General features: G+C 39.1%; 1 protein-coding gene across 2 annotated transcripts in view; it reads right to left on the minus strand.

The window, feature by feature from the left end:
* FBN1 (fibrillin 1) overlaps positions 1 to 16,383 on the minus strand; it is a 141,669-nt gene that overhangs the window by 67,939 nt on the left and 57,347 nt on the right. For both annotated transcript variants that reach the window (XR_009275121.1, XM_058811553.1), the window contains exons 9-15: positions 15,235 to 15,360; positions 11,367 to 11,525; positions 8,324 to 8,482; positions 6,824 to 6,964; positions 5,934 to 6,053; positions 2,438 to 2,563; positions 189 to 311 (exon numbers count right to left, since the gene is read on the minus strand). Coding sequence is in view for 1 of the 2 variants with exons in the window: in XM_058811553.1 (XP_058667536.1) it covers positions 189 to 311; positions 2,438 to 2,563; positions 5,934 to 6,053; positions 6,824 to 6,964; positions 8,324 to 8,482; positions 11,367 to 11,525; positions 15,235 to 15,360 (954 nt within the window). In the remaining variant the exon portion in view is untranslated. The remainder of the gene's footprint in view (positions 1 to 188; positions 312 to 2,437; positions 2,564 to 5,933; positions 6,054 to 6,823; positions 6,965 to 8,323; positions 8,483 to 11,366; positions 11,526 to 15,234; positions 15,361 to 16,383) is intronic.

A 16,383-nucleotide genomic window follows, 5' to 3' on the forward strand; every position in this document is an offset into this window, starting at 1 on the left:
GCTCAACAATGTGGAGAAGACTCAGTCTTGCACAATGACAAATAATTCCAGCTGATTAAAAAAGCATACCTGCTGAGAACTCTGCCCCATACCTCTTTTTCCCAAGAATCACAAATAAGGCTATTCTTGAAGCTACCCAGAGAGACAAGACTCACAAGTTTCTGGAACCCATAATTTCTTGTGCTTACCTGTGCAATAGCGTCCATCAGATGCTAACTGGAAGCCTGGTTTACAAATGCATTTAAAACTGCCATCTTCATTGATGCACATCCCATTGAGGCAAATGTTCCTGATGCTGCATTCGTCCATATCTGAAAATGCAGACAATAGACATAATGCTCATAATGTTTAAGCGTAAGGACTGTTAGTGGTAATATTCAAAAGATACACCTTAATTTTTTTCTTAGTTGTCAGAGCTATAATGATAATCAGAAACGTATGAGGGGACAGACTGCACTGTCCTAGAGAATGTGTCAAAGCAATGATTCCATTTTTCATAATGAATCATTAACATAAAAAGGAATGAATCCAAAAAAGCAAAGAGAACAAAAAACGGATGAGAAACTGGACAGCTTAAGAACTTCCATTTGGTAAAAGTCATCAAAAAGTGAGAAGGGATGTAATTAAAGAGGGTTTGACATCTTAATCTAAATAGAAGCTAGGTTAGAAGCAGCCTCCTGTTTGGAATGTAAATACAATTTTATGTTACTAAGAAGACCTGAAGGAAGAGGAGAGAACATTTGGGTTTGGAGTGAAAACTTTTATAACCTCCACTGGACAAGTCTAAGATTTATGGTATGGGAGAATTCTCAGCACTGTGCTCAAGCATGAATTCTATGGGCACTGCCATCCTCAACTTCCATTTAAAATAAAACCTGCCCCCTTCCTGCATTCAGCATGACAGGCCATACAGAAGGGTACTTAGTAATTACAGCTTCATGAAAGCTTTATTCATCCTCTGACCAAATGGGATATCATGGAGGATTCAAATAGAAAAAGGTGGAGGTTCTCAGATACTGTTATTCTGAACCCTGCACAGTTACTCACAAAATGGGAAAGGAAAAAAAAAAAAGCAAGTACAGAGAATTCTGTTCTTGATTTGAGTAAGCTTTTATATCCTCTCAGTCTTTACTTTGTCCTGGCACAGATGAAATCAGTTTTGGATGTTACATCCAAAAAAAAATCAGTAGTATTTACCAGTTACATCTAAAGAACTACACACAGTTACATTAAGGAATGGCACAATGCCATGCTCTTTACTGATTAGTGTGTGTGCATACAACTCAATGCATTACAATGCCAGAGATGAAACTGTTTTCAAGTGGATGCAACAGACATTTTGGCAGCACATGCAATGGAATTAAAAATGTTTTACCAGACTGCCGATGTCCTGGTTTTTATTACTATTAGCACATGGTATTTGGTGGGAAAGGAAGAAATCAGAATAAAGAGTTTTTTCCCCAAATAGTCTAATTTCCAAATATATTTAGTCAATGTACTTCCATAATAAGATATTTTAAAAGCAGCTTATGGTGCTAAACTGCATCTAAAAAAGAGTCAGGAAAAATAGAGTCTTAAAATGTCTGTCTCTACCAAGGATTAACAGAATCACTACTAGCACATAAAATCACTGGATCATAATGACATTACAATATATTCAGAATCGTGCTATTTTCCTTAATATTGCAGCTGTCTTGGACAGAAATTACACTTCTAGACATAGTGTGTTTTCTTTTTACTTACAGGCTAAGTCAGACAAAAATAATTTATGATTAAAAAAAAAAAAATCGTGTATCTATCCCAACCAGGAATTTTGGCATTAAGTCTTTGAGCTGAATCACTGAGATAATATTCTGCCAAAAATGTTTCTAAGAACAGCGCTTGAAATTCTTTTAACGTATGAATAGATCATTGGGAACCCTCCCAAAGACCTTGGGAAGCATGATAAAGAACATTCTTCTTTTCTTCCCCTTTACTAAAGGTCTGGGAGGTAGGAACACATCAATTATGTTTACAAATTTTTGTTAAAACAATTTTTATAGGTCAGACCAGCCTGCATCTACACAAACCACATTGCTAGTCACCCAGTAAGATCCCATAAAGCATGCTGTTAAGCGCACAATAAAATCAGGCAGCATGTGACTTGTGCTATGTTTTAAAATGTACCACTCCCATCAAAGAAACTGCATTTTGTGATAGTGGTATGTGCTATTTCTCCTGCTGGACAGACATCCCGTTGAGGACTGCCAAGCCAAGACTCCAGAACTGGCTGCAAAAGACATTTTACTTGCCCTCCCAGATACAGCAAAAGGTATTTGGATATCTGACTCCTTGTTCCTTCCCTTCCCCCCACCAGGGGTCCTTTTCTTTTTCATTGATGTGAATAACCTCTTGCAACTGTAATTACTGATATGGAATAACTTCAGAAGAGTCTTACCTTCACAGTTTTTCCCATCAACTGCCACTTGAAAGCCAGCATTACACACACAGTGAAAACTGCCATCTGTATTTATGCATCGTCCATTATTACAGATACGACCATTCTGTAAGCATTCATCGATGTCTGAAAGTCAACCAGAAAGAAAAAGAACATTTTGGGAGATTCTTTTTTATACTCAAGAGGAATTTTTCCCATTTTCCCTTCCCCTAGGTCTTTAAACCTCCATGGAAATTGTATTAGCTGAAAAATGATTTATTTTGATTTCCATCACTGTACGTTATGGGGGTGGAAAATGTTTGTCAGCTTGAAATTTCAAGTTGCTGTGAAAGAATTTCTGTGCACACCACCCTGCAGCTTTCTCAAACAAGAATCACAATTTTTGCGGGTTTTTTAAATTTTTGCTCATCATTAAAATATTTTTACTTAATTTTAATTTAATTTAACAGTACCTAACTACTTAAGGAAATATGTGGGAAAGCTTGTCTTTTGCTGCTGGTTTGTAAGATAACAGGAAAGTTCAAGACTTTCCCACCTCAGAAGAATTTCTCCTGCTTAGTTTGTATTTGAAACATCAGATCCTCTTTCCCCTCTCTCTGCGGGAGGTGCTTGGCAAGTGCTTTGGAGGACCTGAAGAGTGATATCACACGAGGCTGGCAGCTCTCCCTCTCCTCCAAAGGAGAGGAGAGGAGATGCTGAGACAGACTGTCTAGACATTTCAGATTGCTCAGTATTCTCCATCAAGGCCTGGACCATCTCCCAGAGATTCCTGCACACAGGAGACTCAGCTCACAGAGCTCACAACCAGCCCATGCAGACCTGTCTATTTTGCACCCACACTTCCCAAATACCCTGGGGGTGCCCTTCCTGAGCCCTCTCTGTGGAAATGCATTGCTGCACTTCAGGAAGAAGTGGAGCACAGGGTGTGCTCCCAAATGCCCCTGCTCTCTGGACACTTAGGCCAGGGGAGCTGATGCTGATAAAATCATGAACCTGTATTTGCCTTCTTAGCAGCATGGCAGTTCTGTGAAGAGTCTAAGAAATCCCTGAGAATCACTGTTTTGCAAGCAAGTAGCCATGCCAGCAGAGGCACAAGCTGCTCAGTGACCACTCACTGCAGCAGCAGCTTGCAGCCCTCCACCAAAAGCGTACAGGCTAGATAAACCTCATTCAATAACCAAGCATCATCAAGCAGCAATGCATAAATGTGGGTTTCCTCTCTGCTCAGTCCCTTTTCACCCCACTTTTCCAGCCCTTGATTGCACCCGTGTCTGGCTTCAGCTACTCCACCAGCTTTCTTCCTTAGGACAGGCAGAAATGCTGAGGAACCTCAAGGCCTTTTAATTTTTAGAGCTCATTTGTTTTTGTATTTTTATGCATCTGATGCCATTTAAATGTGTTGAAAATTAATACCGAACCTCACTGTTCTTTACTTATACACAGCTGATCAGTCCCACCACCAGTCCAATATAACATCACCATTTTTTTTCTCCTCTAAGAAACTTGCAAAACAAAGTATCCTTCTCAATGAAATACCCAAAATTGCTGTTATCTCCCTGTAAGACCTGACCTCCACGCATCAGAAATGTTGAGCACATCATAGCAAGGACTTAGCTGTTAAAGCACACATTGATAGCTTATCATAATAAAATTTCACCTTTTTTTGATGTCCATTTCATATCCTCTCTTCTGCAATTGAGAAGCATTTTTTTTCAGATTATTAATCACAATGTGACTTTATTCCCCTATGTATCCAATTAAGATATTAATTCATCCAAGCTCATATTAGAATTATAAGGGATCATAAGAAGGGATGAATCAGTGGCTTGTAATAAAGACTGCAATGTTTAGTCACCAATCAGAGTCATCATGCAGAAAAAATCCTCCCCTGGAACCTCAGAGCAAGGAACAGATAAACATGTGGTCATTTTGGAGACTTCGTTTTTCAAGAGCTTGAGAGACTTCATAAGGAACACATTTCCAAAAGCACATCAGCACAGGCACAATTGTGCATGCAAAAAATAAAATCTCTACATCCAAAGTAGTTATGCAAAGTAATTCTACAGCAAATGCTGATTTGGCAGGCACACTTTGCTAAATGCACCCCATCAGCCTTTTTCTTTTCCCTACACTGGTCCTAAAAATTCCTTTAGAAAAACAAGATTCTGCACATCGCAGCACTTTCTGCTCTGGCTGTCAAGCAGGCACAGCTCCCATAGACTGCAAAGGAACTGCTAAGTGACCACACTTAAATGCCATTAAGCTACTGGGCTTCTGACAACCATGTGTTTGTGTAATGAATCAGTCAAATTAAAAGTGTGTGACAAAAATGACTCATGAGTAAATTCATCACAGCTGAGACTCCCCTTCAGCACTCCCTCACCACCAGTCAGCTGAGCTATGAAGATGCTTCCGCAACACGGCTGCTTGGCAGCAATTAGGTCAAACACTCCCCAGCAACGGGCAGCAGTGCTGCTGGCTCTGCATGTCTTCCTGGACCAGAGAGCAAGCTTCTCTACCACAGACACCCTTCTGATTCCCAAAAGGAAGGAAAGAAATGCACACTAATACAGGTAACTTTCTTCTGGCTTTTTCAAAACTTTCTGCTTCAGACTGAGGGCCTGCTCTGCACCCTGCACCCAGTGCAGAAAGCAAAATATGAAGACAAGCTGTGACTCTGAGCATTCAAACATCCTGTTTCATTTAGATGCTTCATTTCTTATGGAATATCAAAGCAATCATTTATTCTTCTGCCAGAAATCTCTCATCATGCCTTAATTATAAAGGCATCTATCTACCTTTACAGTTGAATGCCTACCCCAATTTGGGAGTCACAAAACCCTGACAGAGGGTTGGCTGACCGCTGAGGAGTTATGTGGTCCCACTCCCATAGGAGGACAGGATGAAGACCATCAGGACTACAGTCAAGTCAGATCTTCAGAATAACTATAATGAGGATTCTGAGGCTTCCCCATCTAGACTTTCCCACTACTTTTCCATATCTAAGTTTTCATTGCTGTAATTTATGTTTAGCTGTTTCTCTGGCAGTAAGCAGAGACTACACACGGGCAGTGTAACCTTATATTTACTCATGGGAAGTTTTATCTTTCTCCCCAACTTCCTTAGTCTTTTATACATAAAGTGTTTCTCAAGTGAAGGGATGCTTAATTGTCCTTAAGATCTTCAAGCAGCAAAAGAAAATAATGTCTTAATATTAAAAAAAAACAAAAAAAAACCAAAAAAACCAAGAAAATATGTCTGTTCTATTTCAAAGCCATAAATAGTGCCAAGATCCTATTAGCACAAGACAAAATGCCTCTTCTCATAACCCAGTCAGTGAACAGCAAGCTCCAGCAGGTCAGTCATTTTTACCACCATACCTGAATTTTATTTTTTTTAAAAACTTCCATATTTGACCCATCTGTTAAATTTTGCTTGCAAACAATTTTCCCTCCTGATAAGCAGACAATAGCAGATGTGGCTGTATGCCCATTACCTCTGCACTCTGTTCTGGTGGCCGTGCTCTGATACCCAACACGACACTGGCAGATGTAGGATCCTTGTGTGTTCACACAGTCTCCACCAACACATGGATTCCTTTCACATTCATCAATATCTGTGGAACACAGACAATACAATTTTATTATCACACTGGCTGCCAGTTGTTTTTGCCTGCAGGGGTATTTTATTATTTTGTACTTGGAGAAATAGTGCCCTTCAATCCCTAAGAAAAGGGGACATCACTGAGATCCCAAAAAAAGATCCCATGTTTTAAGATAAACAGGATCTGGGAAAAATGAATTTTTAGTAAAATATTGCACGTGTGAGAGACTGAGGCCTTAATCTTACATCTCTACATTCTTGGCTTCACTGAAGATTTTGACAGAACCAAAATCTTGCCTATAAGATACAGTTAATCTGTGCTTCTATTGTTGAGCTCTTGCTGAGTTCCAAGCCTAAAGGTCTCAAGAGCCCAACAAGATACTATTCATGAAGTTAAAAAGGACTTGTAAATCCCACTAAGTCTAAATTTATTATTTTTTTAACAATAGGTCATTGCATACTCAAAAAGCTGGTAGCATTTTAAAGAGACCATTTTCAATAATTAATAAACACATTATAGTAATGGGTTAGTAAAATAAGAAATCCTTGCTTCTGCGTAATTTTGTTACAAGATTTGTTAAATACTGTTTTAAAGGCAAAATTGTTGTAAAAATAAGTTTGCCACTGAAATCAATCAGTTTGCCAAGGTCTCTTTATTGGGATTTTTTTTTGGAGGCGGGGCTCTTCTATTTAAGAACTCGGTTATTACATTGTGTGGAGAAGAATGTTTTTTTCCTCTAAAATGAAATTCCCCTCTGTGATTTACAGCAGAAAACCACATACCAAGGCATTCCTCTCTACCATGCAGTTGGAATCCTTTGTTGCACTCGCAGCGGTAGCTCCCAGGAGTGGGAATACAACGCCCATTTCGGCAGAGATGTCGGAATGTTTGGCAATAGTCAGTTAAGTTCACCGGCAAGATCGCTGAAATAACAACAGTTGGGAAAATATTTTAATAGTTCATCATAATAGCTTCTGATAATCTACAACTTGTGCAGGATTTTCCATTAAAAATCAACATTTACCTTCCAATGTAATGTGAATTACATAGTGAAATGGGAGAGAGAAAATGGCACTTTGACTCTTAGAGATTTGTTTGAAAACAGCTAACAACCACAGAAATTTTCATTATGGCAAGTCTGGTTGTGTTTTCATCTTTTGTCCTATCAAAGAGGACTATGTCTGCTCATCCCTAGAGGTAAAGGGGATGTGTGGCACTGCAGGGACTCTACTAAAAGCCTGGAGTAGCAAAGAGCAGTCAGACTGGTTCATTATTTTCACTTTCCCAGATAGCAGTGAGGAGGACAGGGATAACCCTGGGAATATGCCTATACTGTCTTTGGCAGGCAGGCATGAGCTGGCTCTGTCCCTGCTAGCAGCTGACCAGAAGCTGTGCAACTACGTCAGTGCAGTGTCAGCCTAAGCTAAAATACTTTGCCTCTTAGGCTTATTAGCTCAGCTTGGTGCTGAACCAAGACTAAATAGTTTCAGCTGGTGCCAGTGCAAGCAGAGACTGCTTGCATCTGCACAGAGTGTGGGCAAAACCAGCTTGTTTACTTGCAAAAGAGTATGTGGTTATGCCAAATGATTTCAGGGGCACACGCCTACTCCAAACCACATGGGCATGTAGTAAATTCTCTAAGCAAAGACAAAAAAAGACTACATTGTATTGGTATGTTGCTCTATATTGGTAGTCTGCTCTGGCTTCCTTCTTATTTTAGGGAAAACTAACCCATCCATGTGTCCGTGTGTATCACTAAAATAGTTCTGTGCACTGGGTCAGTCTCAGTGTCCAGCAGAGCACAGCAGAGTTTTGATCAGTACATTTCATACCTGGCCAAGTGCAAGTGAGGAAAACAACCTAAAAGAAGTTGCTTTCTCTCAAACAAGCTCTTTAATGTAAATATCTGTCACAACCTAGTCAAAAAGCTATTCATATTATGCAGTGCTGACATGCAGCAAAGTTCACAACAGCCTTAAAATAACAGTAATGTAACTATTACAATACATGAGCCACACTACATACAGTGAGAAGGGAATTTGTGAAACCTATCTTATCAGGGAAAACACTACTAATGAGATAGGTATCTTGCCACAAGGCACATGGTAGGCAGGCTCTGATTAAAAGGACATCCAGAGCCTCCATGTCCACATAAAACAAGTAAAAGACACCAACAGCTGAAGGGAGCACACTGCTCCTGAGGAATGGATGTTTTGAAAGAAGCTAAATGCACATGGTGCAAGGAGAGGTTGTTTCAGAGAGGTTATTTCTGTCTCTCTTACGATGCACTGGTGGAGCCCGAGATGGATAGATGATCTCTGGATGGGGAGGAGGGTAAATGTCAGGAAAGCGTGGTGGGGGGATGACATCAGGACGGGCTGGAGGAAGGTCAGGTCTTGCTGGCAGCATAGCAGATACTGAGCACAATTTACGGTACTCGTCTGAAACAAGAAAATATCAATGCTGTTTTAGACTCTTGCAGCCTGTTCCATTTAATCCAACACTCCTCCTTTTTGCAGTGTTTCAGATTAGCAATAACAAACCTTAAATAATCTGGAAAATGTGAGCCTATATGCTTTCTTCATAGCAACAAGCTTTGCTCTCTGAATTGAGTCATTAATCCACAGAATCTCAACACTACTTGTCAGAAGACTGCCAGTGAAAAGGTAACAGAACTGATATTCTGCACATGAACAGTGAGGCAGGGACCTGATCCTAATCTACTTAGTCTTCTTTCAAGCAAAAATCTTTGGTGAACTCAGTGTGAAGTTTACCTAGAGAAGGACTCTGGATTTGATCCCAAGTTAATTTAACAGAAAGCTTACCACAGAGTTAGAAAAATACTGAACAGGGAAAAAAGCCCAGTTTCAAATGGGTTTCTTAAAAGTTAACCTCCTAAAACAAAGAAATACAAATATAAGCAATGAGGCAAAACCAATTAGAGAATGAATACACTAACACTATTTCCCTGGGAAAATTAAGTTTGCCAATAAAAGCAGAAACCAAATAAGGTGTAGTCTAAGCAGTGTAGCCAAAGAGAAACCAAGTCAGATTCACATAAATTCATCCTTTTCCAAATGATAGGAATGATCTATGACAAATGATCTATTTTGCTGGAAGAGCAATCTATGGTGTATGTGTTGCATACTCCTATTCTTTATCTCTATTAGTGGCATCTGCCCTACTGCCCCACTTTTCCTCTTGCCCATGACTCTTTTGTCTTCAGGAAGTGTGGGTTTGGAACTTGCAATCCAAAAAATGCACACAGAGTATCACAATTAAAGACCACATTCCAGCTGACCTAATTAATGTTAACAATTTGTGTGCACACAAGCAGTTATTTGTGCAGTCAACATCTTTGAACTTCAAAATTTAAAGTCTGTGGAACAACAGGGAAGAAGAATTATATAAGGGGAAAAAAATCTAGAAATTAATGAATTCTTGAAACAATATGAAAAACAAAGACAGAAAAATAAAGTAAATGTTGGGAGAAGTAAACTGGGTATTTCAGCCATCAACACTTTCATCGTATCTGTTTCCACCTGTCAAACACATTAGAAGCTCTTCCTGAATCACAGAGGATTTGTTAAACAAACTTAAACTAAAGTTCTGCTTTTCCTGATTATGATGTTTGCATTTATTTCATGCTGTTGGGTGATCAGTTTGTTTCATGTATCACTGCATTTCACTCTGTTGTTCCTTTTAGTCTTTAAATAGTGTCAATGATAAACCCTGTTATTCCACATAAACAATTACCACCATATTATAAAAAATTACAGTGCTAGCCTTTTTATTGCAACTTCAATTTCCATGTGTAATTCCTAGCAATTTTGTAGTTACCACTTTGCAGTAGCAACTGGGTCTGATGTCCACATTTAAAATGCAACTACTCAGTTACATTATACAGCTAGTGCTCCCCTTTATATTGCAGTAAATTTCCATTTCAGAGTTAAAGATGCTTTGGGCCACTGACAGCTCTAAATTCCTTGTCTTGCCTTCTCAGGATATACTATGTAAGGAATATTTGACCTTAATTACATAATGACAGCAATACCTTAAATGCATGTAAAGCTTTTCAAAGAATTTCAAAGCACTTTCAAAAAGAGTAATTTATAGTCTCAATTTATGTCTCCAGTCAGAAGCAGAACCAAAAACGAAGTGGCATGTAACCATGATCTGGAAGACCTTGCATGGATTTATGAGTCAGGAAGTCCTGGGTTCTAGCTCCTTCTCCATGACATCTCAGTCTGCAGCTTTGGCCAAATTACCTTGGCCAAAGGTTACATTACTTTTCCACCCAGTTTACTCACCAGTTAGATATGAACAATTAGGAAGTATTTGAAGAAAGCAAGAACTGTGTTAAGATTGAAAGACTTCTTGTTGTCTTCCAATTTCAGAGGGTTGTCAATAGAGTGCACTATGTTTTGCATTGTTCTAGCCAGTTTTGAACTTTTAACGTGTTTAAATATTATGAATAAGACAGTGACAGAAAGTCTTCCAACAGTTCTGATTGCAGATTTCTGCTCCAGTATTATGCAATTTCACTCAAAGGATTAAAAATAAGAATAATCAAAACTCCCATATATGAACTCTGACAATTTCTTCAGAGTTATACTGCTATAGTGTTACAATCCCATTCCTTCATAAACTCTGCACCTCCCTTAACCTCCTCCTATAAATTCTTAAATTTCTTGTATTCTCCTCTTCTAAAGGATTTTATTAGGTCTCTAGTCCTAAACAATCTCAAAATCAGCTTCCCTCCAGTCCCTCATACTTAGTTTAACATTCTTCTCCCTCACCATCTTCTCTCAATTCAAGTGATACATTATCTGAGGATCTCAATACCCAAGGAGACAATAAAGAATTTTGGTAGCAGAGAGAAATCATCTTCTGTATCAAATTTCAGGAAATATATCGCATCTCAGAAAGCTTGTCATAAGGAAGGAAATCCCCGTTTCCCAAAGAGAACGAAAATGCAAAGGGATTAGGGACGTATTAAAAGGGTCTAGAGGAAGTAACTTGATCTTGAAGAGGCTTTTGAAAACAAATCTGAAGCAGGTAAGGTCAGAATAACTTGACCAAAAAACAAGCAACAAATAATTCTTTCTGTCTGCTTGCCCTCCTGGGGGTCCTGAGCACTATTCCACATAGGAGGCTTTGCTTGAGCAGGGGAGTTGGACTGAACAATCTGCCAAGGTGCCCTTCAGCCTCAACCACTCCGTGTAGCTCCTTAATGAAAACATTACAGCTAAAAACCCAACCAAAAGGAAATGGCTGCTACTTCAGTGCCGAGGCACGCTGAGTGGAGCTCAGGCGGGTTCCTACCGGTGGATCGGATGGGGCACATCTCCGGGGCGGCGGCGGGGGCGGGTGACCAGCAGCGGCCGCTGTCACAGCAGCACTGCATCTTGGACAGCGGCTGCGGCAGCTGGCCGCCACAGCGCCCGTTGCTCAGCGCGGAGTAGCAGAACCCAGGGCGCACGTCTGCAGAGAGAGGGGAATGGATGGGTGAGCATCGGTTCAACGAGAAACGTGGCTTCCACAAAAGGGAAAGCTGCCATTGTTCTGGAGCGATTTGCGTTATCAGTGGCATCAGAAAAATAAAAAATCTAGACAATATTTGGGCTGCTTTGGACTCAAGCATAACCTGTGAGAAAGCAGCAGTGAAATATGGAGCTGGCAATGCATTAAAGGATACAAAAATGCAGCAAAAACATATATTCAGTATGTAACAACAAATGCTTCTATGACCCTAAAGAAAAACTGCAGTGTCATCCTTATTAAAGATCAGACCAGATCAATTAAGTCTTGATTTGAAAGCACTGACGACAGCAATAAATTCACAGCATTGCAATTCACAAAGCATTAGTTCATTTTTCATTAGTCATGGCTTCCCCAGCTGAAGTATGTAGTGATTTGATAAGATATAGGCTTGCAGGCAAGAAAGTGCAACACAGTTTTAACTGGTGCAATCACACTGTTTATGGAGATCTGTTGGCTTCCTGTCTGAAAGGGTAAGCATGTGCTGTACAAAGAATGTCCTGTACCCAGATTTTATACCCTCAGCTCTGTGCAATGTTGTTAGAGATAGCTCAGCTTAGAGAAAATATGGACGGGATTAAAAAAATAATAAAAAATAATCTTGTGATACCATCTGAAACTTTGAGGAACTGTTTCACAATATGTCACATCATGTCAAACTCTCTATAAGCTGCAATGTGATTTGACACTGCATGATAAACCAGACCAAGTTTGTTTCTAAAATATACAAAGAGTTGCAGTCAAGATATAGTGGAAAAAGTTGCAGATCTAGTTTTACAACATCAGACATCATTCCCTAAAGAAACAGTACTTCAATTACCCAGGGCATGGTGGATTATCTGTCTAGTACCAGCGCTTTCCAGAATTCACTAGCTACTACACAAGTGGATGTAAAAAAAAAACAGAGGAGTTTCTTACTATTTTGAGGAAATTGACATATAGTGATATGTTGTGAGAATCTGTGATAGTTCTGTCTTTTATTAGCTGGAACCCTAAACATGGATATTACTGACAATACAGCTAAAAGAGTCGTTGGCCTTTATTTCCAACTTTATTTAGATCAGTCATACTATCATATGATGGAAACCTGAAACAGAGAACAAAAAATCAGGTTTCAGTTCTACTACTGGTTCTCTGTTTTCTCCTGGTACCCAGCTAAACTGCCACACATATTTACTTCTTCATCTACCCTCTTAAAAATCAAATAGAACTCCTTGGAGTTAGAACTGTTCTCCACCACCCCTGGAGAGATAATCAGTGGTTTGGAGTGATGGTGGGGTGGATGGGAAGAAGGAAGTAATCTAACAGACCTGATAATCATCTTTCATAATTCACCTTTCTCTATTTTGGTCAGTACCAAGTTTTGAAACATTTAAGAGCAGTAATGGAAAGTGGAAAAGGAATCTACATGGGATCTGTGCAAGTACACAATGTGCCATGGAGAGATAAGCACACAGCAAACACCTTTATCTACCTACAATTATAAGAGTGTGTCCAAAAGCCACAACATTTTCAGAAAAAAACTCAGCAAGTTTATGAAAAAAATACCAAATCTTTCCATATTCTAATCAGAAGGCATCATTCTTACTTTTTCCCCCTTCCTCTTCTGTTCCAAATGGTAAAAACACACAAACCAGGACAAGATCAGCAGGAAATTACCTTTATCTGTTTCAGTTGTCAGTATTTATTGTTTCTACGAAAAATTATAGTCTTCTCAAAAGGCAAAAAATCACCACGAGAATAAATTTCAATAAAAACGTGTCTCTCAAAAAGAAAAAATGTAAAAAGAGGCCATCAAAAAGTAACACAGACCAAACAAATTTATGCCAGTTGGAATCATGGGCTAGCAACTTTCTTCACTGCACTTTTCATGCACTTGGGATGAGATGCCCTGCTCTTGTTTCTGCTCTGCAGCTCTAGGAGATATCTTTGATTTGTCTATTCTTATTTTTAAGATTTGTAATAATGGAGCTCCTGGTGCATCCTTTGGATATCTGGCCCCAGTGCTGCTGAGCTGGAGTCCCCTAAGGGATACATTTCTCAGAAGCATTTCCTCCTCTCTAACAGAACAGACACGTCCAGCTAACACTTTTCACTTAAGACAGGCATGCTGTAATTAAATCAAGATTACATGTTTTGCCCAGCACTAACACAGATCTGGGCTCTGTCCCTGTGAATATGGCAAGAATGTGTCTGCAAATTACACAAGAATCCAAAATATCTGCAGACAATTGATAGTGCTTCCCATTTAGCACATTTTGCCTTGAACACAAACCCAAAATTTCAATGATGGCTCATAGTGTGACATATTATTTATCAAACCTTGTCACCATTTAAAATCCCAATTCTTTAGCTGAATTATTTCAGTCTACAAACACAGGGGGTAAAAATGCTGAGAAACTGCAAGAATATGACATGGGTCTGAATGTTGGGCTGCCCTGACAGAGTGGTGACTACAAAAAGTAAAAAGCAAATGCAAGTTGTGCATCTCTAGAAAATTTTTGCCATGGAAAGGTAAATCTTGCTCAAAAATATTAAGTACAGGCAGCAATCAATGACTTAATGATCTATAGCAATTTAGAAGCTATTGATCTGAAGCAATAACAGCAATTCCCATTGGCATTTTAAGGGTACAGTGTGGATCAAATCTACAGGAAAGCCATTCTTGATGATGGAAGAAAAGCAGTTTATTTCTTACAGCCTGCAGAAATTGAATGGCACCGTGCAAAATTAATTGTAACCCAAAGTACTTGAAGATCTCTTGGGAAAGTTAGTATTATTTGGTACTGATCTCTGAACTTTGGGATTCCTTCCAAAATTATTTCCTACCAAAGGTACTAAACAGGATGTTGTATTGGTTCCTAGTGCTGGCACTGTGTAAGAATCATTAAATAAATATACTAAAACAGAGGAAATAAACCTTTCATTTGATTTTTGCTCAAAATTCAGCACTGGCACTGAAAAAATAAATTACTGCACAAAAATGAGAAAAACCCCAATTAATTAACTACTCCACCTGCCTTAGAGCAGGCAGTTAATGCTTCCCAGAAGGATTAACTGCTAACACTGTTCTTTCAGGGCTTTGGCACTGCAGTGGCAATCCTTTCACTCACAAAGCTTTTGGTTCCCAGTCCAGCCTCTGGAAGATGGGTTCTGCTCTCCCACAGTGAAAGCCAGAGAGAAGAGCTCTGCCAAATCATCAATGTCATAAAAGCACATAAAAATATCCCATACTCAGTTTATCACATTACTTCCTTTAATGACAAAGGCCTGCAATAGGGTTATAACAGTTGGAATGCAAATTGGCTTTTCTAAATGAGTGCTGAATATAAAACAGACTAAATTAAAGACAAGCATGAGAGCAACAACACCAAGGAGACCTTTAAACAAGTTCTAAGGCAACAAATATGACATAACAGAAAAGCTGTAGTAGAAAAATAAAAGAGGTCTCAAAGAAGATTAAAAAAACAACTATCCTGCACATGGAAAACTCATTTCAGAATACATATACAGGCATGTGATGTACTTCTGCATAAAAGAAGGATTTCAAGTCCCCAAGCTGAAATATATTTCTGACACATTGTTGTCCATTCTTGATATTAATGAATTGTTATAACACCTACTGTTCTGTTGTTCACAGGATTCTACTCACCTATGCATTTCAAGCCATCAGGAGCTGTATAAAACCCTGGAGGACACTTGCAGAAGTAACTGCTAACTGTATTTGAACATTCTCCTCCATCACAAATTCCAGGAATGGTGCTGCATTCATCGATATCTTGAAGACAAAAAGAGATGCAGGGGCAGGTTAGCTAAATTAGTTTTGGCACAAGAAAAGGATTCATAATTTTATAATTAATAGTAATACTCAAATTCAGGGCATAATCAGTAGTTTTGAATTAGCATGTTTCATTAGGTATCTTATAAACAGAAATGAAACAGAATATTGAAAAAAATGCATCTGCAAATTTAAAATACAGTATCTGTAAACTGCAAAAGTTTTACTGCTTAATATGGATGGATGAACATCTTAAAGCAGAAATTTACTAATTCTAACAAAACTGTAACTCATCCAGTCTGAATTCTGCATACTAGAATGAAGAAAACTGCATTGGGACCAGCTGTGTAATGACCACAGTGATCAGGAGCTGAACCATTCTCTCCAGCAGCACAGCCTCTCCTGGTACACCCTGAGGCACTGCTTCAGGACAGACTGACAGGGACATGAACCACTGAGCTGCCTGTCCTTACTGCACTCGGGTTTCTCTTGGAAATACCCCACACAAAAGCACTGAGCAGCTAGGTATTGTTCAGCTAATGCAATCTGACAGGATTACAGCTCTGACCAAGATGACTGCAGGCAACAAAAATTGTCTTCTCAGTCTTCTCCACTAAATCAATGTTCAGAAGTTTCAACAGGTTTCTAGAGTGTAACCAAAATATCTACTGCAGAAGCCAGGCAGTGTCCATAATTCTCCCTACATTTTGGCAGTGATTTTAAAATTAAGTTTCCATACCATGATTGTCTCCACTAACAAATCTCAATCCATATACTAAATCATCATCATAGATCCAATGTAAAAAAAATTTCAAATCTGCAGGGAAAAAACCTAACAAATTCTTACAACTCATCATAGCTGCACAGAGGGAACTTGAAGGCTTCTTCCACAGCGAGTTTATATAAGCTGCAGCTATGTGAATAACGACCTATGTCAGCCCCAAGTGTTCCTTAATTACCACCAGTAGCCTGCCTGGGATGTGTAGTTACTTTCCCCTTGGTTTCCAGTGGCTGTCCTAACAA

This window comes from Ammospiza caudacuta, chromosome 10, assembly GCF_027887145.1.
Source record: "Ammospiza caudacuta isolate bAmmCau1 chromosome 10, bAmmCau1.pri, whole genome shotgun sequence".
Classification (NCBI taxonomy): Eukaryota; Metazoa; Chordata; class Aves; order Passeriformes; family Passerellidae; genus Ammospiza; species Ammospiza caudacuta.